Source organism: Macadamia integrifolia, chromosome 3, assembly GCF_013358625.1.
Source record: "Macadamia integrifolia cultivar HAES 741 chromosome 3, SCU_Mint_v3, whole genome shotgun sequence".
In the NCBI taxonomy this organism is placed as follows: Eukaryota; Viridiplantae; Streptophyta; class Magnoliopsida; order Proteales; family Proteaceae; genus Macadamia; species Macadamia integrifolia.
In genome coordinates this window covers 22,990,352-23,000,341 of record NC_056559.1, presented here as the reverse complement: position 1 = coordinate 23,000,341, position 9,990 = coordinate 22,990,352, and the positions used below count along the sequence as shown (strand labels likewise).

Genomic DNA, 9,990 nt, shown 5'->3' with positions numbered 1-9,990 from the left:
CCCCCCCCCCCCCAATTCAATGGTTTCTGCTTCATCTTTTTTGCCTCCTAATCCTGAGATAAGTATTCCTTACTTTGACCTTGATATCCCTATTGCTCATCATAAGGGTGTCCGGAGCTGCACTCAACATCCCCTTTCGAATTTTGTGTCCTATTCTGGCTTGTCGTCTTCTACCCCTTCCTTCTTGTCTACTGTTGAGCATTTTCATTTTCTTAACTTTGTTGCAGAGGCATTATCTAGTTCTAGTTGGAGGGCTGCTATGACTGAGAAACTGTTAAATTCTGTGGAAAATCAAACTTGGGATCTGGCACCTTTACCTACAAGTAAATCAGCTATTGGTTGTCGCTAGGTACTTGTGGTTAAAGTGAATCCTGATGGTTCTCTGGCTCATTTAAAGGCTAGACTTGTGGCAAAGGAGTATGCCTGTGTATAGAGTAGATTATTTAGAAAAAAAAATTCACCGTTTACTAAGCTTGCATATGTTCACATTTTGATTTCTCTTGCTGCTTCTCACTATTGGTGCTTGTACCAGTTAGATGCTAAAAATGTGTACCTACATGTTGATCTCCAGGAGGAAGTCTATATGGAGCGACCTCCGGGTTTTGTTGCTTAAGGGGACTCTTGTAAGGTGTGTAAGCTCAAGAAGTCTCTATATGGGACGAAGCAGTCTCCTCGAGTGTGGTTTGGTAGGTTCACTAAAGTTGTTTTAGAATTTGAGTTGATATGGTGTGACAGTGATCATTCAATGTTTTATCGACAATCCAGTGCAAGGAGAATATTTCTCATAGTGTATGTTGTTGATATTGTGATTACAAGAGATGACTCTGTAGGTATGAGAGTTTGAAACGAAACTTACGGCACGAATTTCAAACTATTAGGATCTAGGAGGGTTGAAATATTTTTTGGGTGTTGAGGTATAGCTCAATCAAAGAAAGGCATTTCACTTTCATAACAAAAGTATGTCCCTATTACTTTCTGAGACAAGATGCTAGGATCTTAAACCTCTACATACTCCAATGGATCCTAATGTGAAACTTACATCTAATGGTGGTGATTATCTAGATGATCCTAAGAAATATCGAAGATTGGTTGGGAAATTGAACTATTTGACTGTAACTCAACCTGATATTGCCTTTCCTGTCAGTGTTATGAGTCAATTTTTGTCCTCTCCTCGGACGTCCCATTAGGATGCCAGTATTTGTATTCTAAGGTATCTCGAGAAGGCTCTAGGCAACGGTCTGGTGTACTCTAATCATGGACATAGACGTATTGAAGGTTATTGTGATGTTGATTGGGCTGGATCTTCTATTGCTAAACGGTCAGATACTGGTTATTGCACATTTGTTGGAGGGAATCTTGGGTCTTGGAAGAGCAAAAATTAGACCATGGTGGCCAAATCAAGTGTGGAAGCTAAGTAGCTAACAACTACCCTAAACCCAATAGGAAACTGACAAAGATACGTAAAATATAATCCCACGGCATAAAGGTCTATGGACACCCATAACCCTCCAACCGACACACTCACTCATGCATTCTAACACTCCCCCTCAAGCTGGAGTATACATATAGCAAAAGAAGGCTCCAGTTTAGACCAACAAGAACTCCAACGAGCATAGAGAGAATTCCAATCAATCATCATAAAGCCATCAGCAACTCCAAAAGCAACGAAAAGCCCTTCCAAAAAAGGCACTCTAATAAAAGTGTGGCACCCAATAGCTACATCAAAAGACCTTCCCAAAGAATGCACTCTAACAGAAACTGTAGCCCCCAATAGTTATAACAAAAGTACTCACGAGCCTCAAACAGAGATCTCCCTAAAAAGACGTCTCACAGAAAATTCCACAGAAAAATAGACAACACCATCAAGTAGATGGGAACCAAACATCAGGTTGTTGAATATTCCAAACAGCATCAGGTCACTTAATATATCATCTTCAAAAGATAAAATAGTTGTTGAGGACAGACACGAGCAAATACGTCTTCAAACGAAATAATCTTGTGTAGACATAATCTTAAGCAGACAATAAATCAAATTGAACAGATAATAATTTTAATCTCCCCCTCACGTGTAGCAGTACACAAGGACAAATAATTTTCAACAACCACCATCATGAAGAATCCCATAACCAAGGGCACCACAATAAAATAATTTCCAATCTCCCCCTGACGGCAACAAATTTGAACAAATAACTCCAATTACCACGCATGCAAGTACCAATTTTCCCAAAAAGTGCAAATTCCAAACTGAGATGATCCTGGGCACATATATGTAAAATCGAAATTTTGATGACTTCATGCAAACCCCAATTGATGCGGGACCCTAGGTCAAAATACTCAATCGGGTTCGGTATGGACACACTCCGATACAAACTACCAAGTTACAAAGAAACAATGGCAATTTGGTAATATATCTCAATACCACTTGATGCGGATCCAGTTCCAATACCAGAATCGGATCGCTTATGGGCCCATTCAAGAATTAAAAAAATCCAAATTACAAAGGAAGGGTAAATCTGCAATTTATCAAAAAGCCCTCAAAGAAAATGACAAACTTGTAATAAACCAGATTTTTAAGAGGGTATTGAACAGCTCAATAGGACAGGACTATCAAATAAACACAAGCAAAGGAAAAAGGGTAAACTGGGAAAAGACAATCAATTAAGGACATAAAAGGATCAGACAATTAGTGAAGGGCAAAAGAGGAAACTAAAACAAGATAGAAAAGGAACGAAGACAACTCACGATCGTGAGGTTGACAACCTCACGACAAGAAACCCTTCCAAGCATCTTCATCTATTCTTAATGCTATCTCCTCATCACATCTCTGTTCTCCTCTCAGAAACAATACCGTTTGAGAAACCATATCGTCTTCTTCTCAATCACGCCTTCAACCCTTGCAGCAATAATCGATAGCATCACAATTATGTGGGAGCAAATCAATACCGGCAACAACAACAGACATCAGTAGCAGTAGCACATCACACGATAGCAGCAAACCAAAAGCATGTTTGAAACCAGCAACCACCATCAGTTCTTCAATCAGTGGTAGCAGCAGGATATCGATTAGCAGAAATCTTGGTGCAGCAGAAAATGAATCATCAACCAACCAGATAATCCTAGTTCAATCAACACATATACAACAGCTTTTTGAAAACAGACTCAATCAATCAGTAGTAGCAGCAATAGGACCAGCAGAACAAAGTAACACTCACCAATGACCCTTTTTTTTTCTCATTTTCTTTTTTTCTTTTTTAAACAGTAGACAAACTCAGGTCACCTATTTTTTCTTCCTCTACTTCTTCTTCATGGCTCTGATAGCATGTAAAGATCTAAGAACCAGAATCAGAGAAGAAGAAATAAGAGAGAGACAAAGAGATTGGTATAACTTGGGAGTCACATCCGTGTGGTTGGGACCTCCACTTTCATTGAATACATAGACTATCTATTACATAGTCATAACACAAATAGGAAGCATAACCCAATAAGAAAACTAACTCTAACTTAGCTAGCAACTATCCCAAACCCAATAGGAACCTAACAAAGATATGTCAAATATAATCCCAAGGATTTTAATGACTTTGAAGTTCCAAAAGATTATAATAAATTGAAATTAACCCAAAGCTTAATAGGTAAGAAAAAGTCACCATTCCAATGTTGTGACCAAATGATCCAAATGAGCTGATTGTCTGTGGAGAAGCTGCTGGAGATGACAAAGGTGAGAAAGACCTCTGCCCATCTGTGGGTTTTGACCAATATGACCAGGGTGCACCAGATCCAAATCCCTCATACCCTTGCCGCAAATCATAGAAACTGCCACTAGCAGAATTTCCATTAAAACTGTTTCCGATACCAAAAGAACTGAATGGAGGATAACCAGGTCTAGGCCCAAAAAGCATCCCATCCCCTTGTTGATCTATGCTAACAGGCATTGTCAACTCAGCTTGTGAAACTGGGGTTGGTGAGGAAATATACGGCATACTAGGAGGAACTGGTTGCTGGTAATAAGGCTGACCTGCGAACGGGAATTGCTGTGGAGAGTATGGCTGGCCATCTCCCCTCACAGATGGATGAGGAGTTGTAACCGGTGAATATGGCCCATATGGAATCTGAGGATTGTACCCAAAACCATTATGGAATACAAGTGATGGACTTTCGCTGTAGATGCCCTTAACAAGATCAAATAGAAAAAACAAATCTTTGGTGAGATGAAACAATGAAGGAATGATACAGAAATAACATTAAGAAAATTTACTTACAGGAGAACCAATTTCCAAGCCTTCTGCATTAACATAGTGAGGATATTCATCCCATTCACCAATCCCATTGTCATAACCTGGAATTACGGCAGATATAAGAAACAAGCATGTTATTAGTAAGGAAGCACAAATCCGAAAACAAAACCGAGGCCAAATGTGTTCACCCATCTGCATTAAAATAAACGAGTTCATCAGGTGCGTGACTCTAAGATGCCATATCCAGAAATGCCAATCAAATGACCCTAACCATCCAAAAGCCAATATTTTTCCCCTGAGTACCATATCGCCAGGCAAGAAATTACCAAGTAAGACCCAAAGTTAACATCTTATCCCCCAATCCTTGAGTAGCCCACTTTGATATCAACTAGACTGATATGAATCCAAGTCAAATCTCAAAGATTCTCACACATTGATCACACATCTATTTTGACATAGCTCAGGAAGGGATCAGTCATACTTTTCCCTATCAGGTAACTGGCACCCACAACATATTGTTATCGGGTATTGGAACACGTACACTGATGCAGATACGGATGCACTTGATTGGTCGGACCAGTATGACTGCCTTTGGAAGCCAAGAGCCAAGAAGAACCAGTCCAACCCCGGATTGGAAGTAGTAGTTTAATTTTATGTCTTTTATTTCACAAAGTAGGAATGTGATTGAGTAAGTCGGTTTGCAATTTTCCTCCAAATTTAAGTTTATTCCTTGTTAGAGTAGGTTTCTATTTTTGAGGTGTTTTCTCCTATATATATGTAACCGATGGACAGTAAAAGAGATTGAAGAATTTGAATAGAGAAATTGTGCTAGTTTTCTGCTCTGAAAGTCACTTTTATGGGGATAACAATCCAGAACTGTACCTTGATTGGATTCACAACTTTGAGATTTTAGATGGTACAGGTTGATTGAGGCCAGAAAGGTCTTATTTGCAGAGGCTAAACTGAAAGGCACTACCCGAGTCTTGCCCAAAGTCATGAATCGGAGAATTTTGCCTCCTAATTACAAGCAACGTATGCACCTCAGATTTGCATGGTTGAAATAGGGAGGTCTGACCATTGAAGAGTTTGTTGCTCGATTCTACTATTTTTCCACTTGTTCTGATTTTTGTGGGATGAAGTATTGGTAGCACAGTTCCACCGAAGTTTGCACCCTCAAATTGTGCTTCTTTTGCATCCAGTCGACTTCCTACAATAGAAGATGTTGTAAATAGCATATTAGGTTGAGGAAAGTCTAAAACGCCTATACAACTGGAGAAATTTTGAAGAAAATTTTCTTCGAGGTACTGGTTCCGTTAAGCAAAAGCCTTCTATATAGGAAAAGTCATTCAACAGACCAGAGACTAATGCTCATCTATGGTATCTTCACGACCTAGCTGACCGTATTCTCCACAATGACATGATTTTGACATGTCATCTTCATAGCCTAACTATCTTACATACTCTCCACCTTGGAATGGTTTAAACAAACCTTATGGGACGACAAGGTTTACCATTCGGTGCTACTCGTGTAACGGATTCGGACATATCAATGCTCAATGTCCCAGCTGTTTGGTTGCTTTTATTGATAAGGTTTCTCCTCAGAGTACCTTGGTTCTGTGACAATTGGTTTAGAGGCAGAGCGTGCGTCAAGTGAAGTCAATTGTATTGCCAATGACGAGGAGCCATATCCTTTATATGTCCTTCGTCCCGTTTTGACCACCCAGAAAGTCACTGAAGATGAAGATTCGTCCCATAGTAGCATTTTCCAAACCTGTGTGAAGTGCTATCACCAAATGTTAACATTGGTCATTGATGGAGCTAGTTGCATTATGCCATCTCTGAAGACGTTGTTCCTAAGCTGGGTTTGAATACAGAGCCACATCTAAATCCTTATAAGGTTGCATGGGTGAACAACACTAAACTCAAAATCACCAATAAGTGTTTGGTCACATATTCTATTGGTGGATTTGTGGATACAGTCCAATGCAACATCCTCCCTCTAAAAAGTGTGCCCTATCCTTCTTGGTAGACCATAGTTGTTTGGTAAGAAAGTACAGCATTGTGTGATGTAAGGTGGTTTACACTAGGTAAACAACCCCAGTTGATTAAGCACTCCAACCCAAGACTCGGATCTGAATTACAGATTAAGGAACCAAAACTGATTCTTGCAGTCCGAAATTAGGTTTGAACTGGTGAAGAATAGGGAACTCACACAAGAAGGCTCCGTTGGGCCTCAAACCAGGTCTTAGTACAGCTAATAAGGTTCCCAAGTAGAGCCGAAAAGAGGGGAAGGAGGACAACAGAGGAGAAAACTAACCAGGAACAGATCGGCCAGAATTAGGGTTTCAAGCAGCTTGGAGGAGAAACTTGCGGCTCGTGCAGGAGGCGTCCAAAGGGCCTGGGTTGCTGATCGAAGGACCCTCCTAGGACTAGGATCAAACCCCCAGAAGGGACCCTGAAGCAGGTCTTCTGTAGAGGATATCCAATGGGAATCGATCTGATCTTGCAATACTCTGACAATTGGAGTCGATTCTGATCTCCTTGGCTGGTCTTCAATCTGATCATGTATATTAACTTCAGGCCTTCAGGTGGTCTTGGAATATAAGCTCTCAAATACTCACAACAAAGTAACGAAAAGAAACAGAAAAGAGAATCGATGGGAAGATGAGAAGGGGGAGAAGAATGGTGATTGGGTTGGGCATCTCACCCTCTCAAATTCAGCTATCACAGCCATGAATTTAACTCAAATTTATTAACTTCAAATCTGTCCTCTTCACTAAATTGATGGTCTTTAGCCTTATATTGCTTACGAAGAAAAGAAAACTAACTAAAAAGGAAACTAACCCAAGAAGAGAAACAAATCTTTTTCCTAACAACAAACTACTTGTTGACCAAGCAAATGTAAAAATAGAAACTAACCAGTTACTTTATTCTTTGCCTAACAAGAGGATCTAAAAAAGGAAAAACTAAACTAAAGCAATAAAATTAGAAACAAATTGTCCAAGCTGTAGCTGTCAATGGAGAGGAAATATGGAATTCTGGAAGCTGCTGGACACCCTTCAATCTATGATGGCTATAGGGCCGTCTAGAAGTCTTAATAATAAACAAAATTGCAAGGGCTACTGTTTTCATATGAACAGTAAATCGCAAACAGTGTTGCTGGCTTGAGGGGACCCAGGCGGGGGGCCAGCTGGTCCAACGTTGAACCTGGTTCGAAGGAACCAGCAAGCCCCTTCTCCTACAGGCTCAATTAAAATCATTGTGGCTATGCCAACACCTATGCTTTCAAGCATGGCAACAAAATCATGAGGTTCCAATCTCCCCGACATTAAGCTCAAGAAAATGGCAAGATCGGTTCCTCCGTTGACGTATTCCTTCAGATGGCCTCCCCGGTCCTTTTCCCAACTTGACGGAGTCGAGTTCTTTTCAGAAGAGGAGAGTAGATGAAGATACAGATGCACTTGATTGGTTGGACCAGCTTGACCAGCTTTGGAAGCCAAAAGCCAAGAAGAACCAGTCTAACCAAGGGTTGGTAGTACTAGTTTATTATTTTAATTATTTAACGTTTTCTATTTCACAAAGTGGGAACATAGAAGTGAGTTAGTTGGTTTGCAATTTGTTTCCAAATTTAAGTTTATGCCTTGTTAGGTTTCTATTTTTGAGATGTTTTCTCCTATCTATATATAGCTGATGGACAGTCAAAGAGACTGAAGAGTTTGAATAAAGAAATTGAGTTGGTTACAGAGGGTGTGCTTCCCTTCACCACTGCTATTCTGATCTTCCCCCTTCTTTAACCAGCCCTCCATCTCTCTCTCTCTCTCTCTCTCTCTCTCTCTCTCTCTCTCTCTCTCACACACACACACACACACACACAGTGTCAAATCTCAAGGATTCTCACCCATTTATCACATATCAATTTTGACATGGCTCAGGAAGGGATCAGTCATGCTTTTCCTATCAGGTGACCAGCAACCGCAACATATTGTATCGAGTATTGGAACACATACACACACACGCATATATATATATATAATATACTGCCAGTGTGGGAGGGAATCTGCATGCCACACCAACGGTTGTCTTGAAAAAAGTATCATTTATATGGAACCCACATATTAAGAGTAGGAGAGAAAATAAATAAAAAAATCCATGTGAGAGGGAAATTGCATTCTGGTAGCATATATATATATATATATATATACATATACGTATATATGTTGCATTTCAGGCTGCTTTGCTGCCTTACAAACACACCTATCTTGGTGGTTTACATTTTGAAACTATAATTCAATTCAACTCAATTAAACTTTTTCTCAAGTTGTATGCGGTTGGCAAAACAGAAGCTACTAGATCCGAACTCAACTAGCTTCCTGAAGAACACATGGACATGCATGAGAGAGAGAGAGAGAGAGAGAGAGAGAAACGAAATGAATAAGGTGTTGATCCCATAAAAGATGCATACTAGCTTAAAAATCATCCAACTGCTCATCCTTGTTTTATAGGTATTCAACATAAATTTCCTAATACCCTTGGGTAAATTTTCAGTTTGCAGATCATTATTGATTTACTGGTAGGTCGTAAGTCCTAACTCCTAAACACATACAGCATATACCAAAATCTTCTTCAGTGCAGGTAAGGTGAAAACAATGAACTAACCTCCATAGTAGAATGTATGGGCCTGAGGTGCATAAATATTGGGTTGGTAGACAGTGCTCCAATCTCCAGCTGCACCTAAAGATGTTGATTGACCTGTGGCATCTCTAGGGGCACCAGTGGGGGCTGCATCCTGAGAATGATTAGGAGGAACCATCTGCTCATCTTTGATGGAAAGAGGCTGATAATAAAAATTGAAGAAAAAAAATCAATGGACTGATTTTACCAAAAGAATAAAGATAATAAAACTAAAATAACAATGGAAATCATTTTTATGAGGTAGAAAACTACCTGGTCCTCCAAGTTATCTGGATCAGCAGGTTTCTCTTCTGCATTCAGGGTCAATATGTTCAGTGACTCAGTAGAGTCTACGAAACAAGAGTTTTGTAATTATCAACCACCCAACGCTTATTGAAGAACAGTGAGTAAGAGAAAGATATCTAACCCAAAGTTCATTAAAGAACACGTGGAAATTAAAGATATGTACACAAGCGTAAATAGAGGCATGCAAGCACAAACTGGCTACTGATTATTCTGAAGGGACAGAGGGGAAATCAGAAAATAGTGTATCCACTCTACCAAGCATGAGTTATTGATAAGAAAAACATTGGACCATTCATATGCAGATCCAAATCCATATTTCTACTATAGTTCTAGGGAGAAGAGATTCCTTACTGCCCAACCTAACCTAGAATTCTTACCATGAGTAATAGACAGCTTTAACAGAATAACAGCCTCAAATTGGAGTTGGATAATTCATTGCTTTAACAAGAGAGAAAGATAAAGAGGAAATACATGGCGAGATCTTTGGAACCAGTTTCAGTTAAACCCTAACCTGCCCCACTCTCATCAATCCAGAAAGATGATAAAAACAGGTCTAGAAGACAAATAATATATATATATATATATATGTTGATTTTAGTGCTATTCCCAAACAGGGAATAGCGCTAATATTAGCGCCTACGACAGGGACCATGTGGTCCTTTTTATGATTGTTTGGGTCTTTTTGGTATTTTCCTTCTGTAAGTGGGGGGCTTTATTGTCTTTCCTCTTGACCTAATGTCATATATTCATAAGAGAACCTGTCTTTTTTTTTTTTTTTTTT

The 9,990-nt window shown here is 39.6% G+C and overlaps 1 protein-coding gene across 3 annotated transcripts in view; it reads right to left on the bottom strand.

Moving 5' to 3' along the window:
• Positions 1-9,990, bottom strand: part of LOC122073811 (YTH domain-containing protein ECT2-like) — a 43,572-nt gene that overhangs the window by 25,562 nt on the left and 8,020 nt on the right. For 2 of the 3 annotated variants that reach the window (XM_042638453.1, XM_042638454.1), the window contains exons 2-5: positions 9,177-9,214; positions 8,889-9,066; positions 4,257-4,333; positions 3,645-4,166 (exon numbers count right to left, since the gene is read on the bottom strand). In XM_042638453.1, coding sequence (XP_042494387.1) covers positions 3,645-4,166; positions 4,257-4,333; positions 8,889-9,066; positions 9,177-9,214 — 815 coding nt within the window. Of the gene's footprint in view, positions 1-3,644; positions 4,167-4,256; positions 4,334-8,888; positions 9,067-9,176; positions 9,254-9,990 lie in introns of all 3 variants that reach the window. The other variant, XM_042638452.1, reaches the window with a different exon arrangement.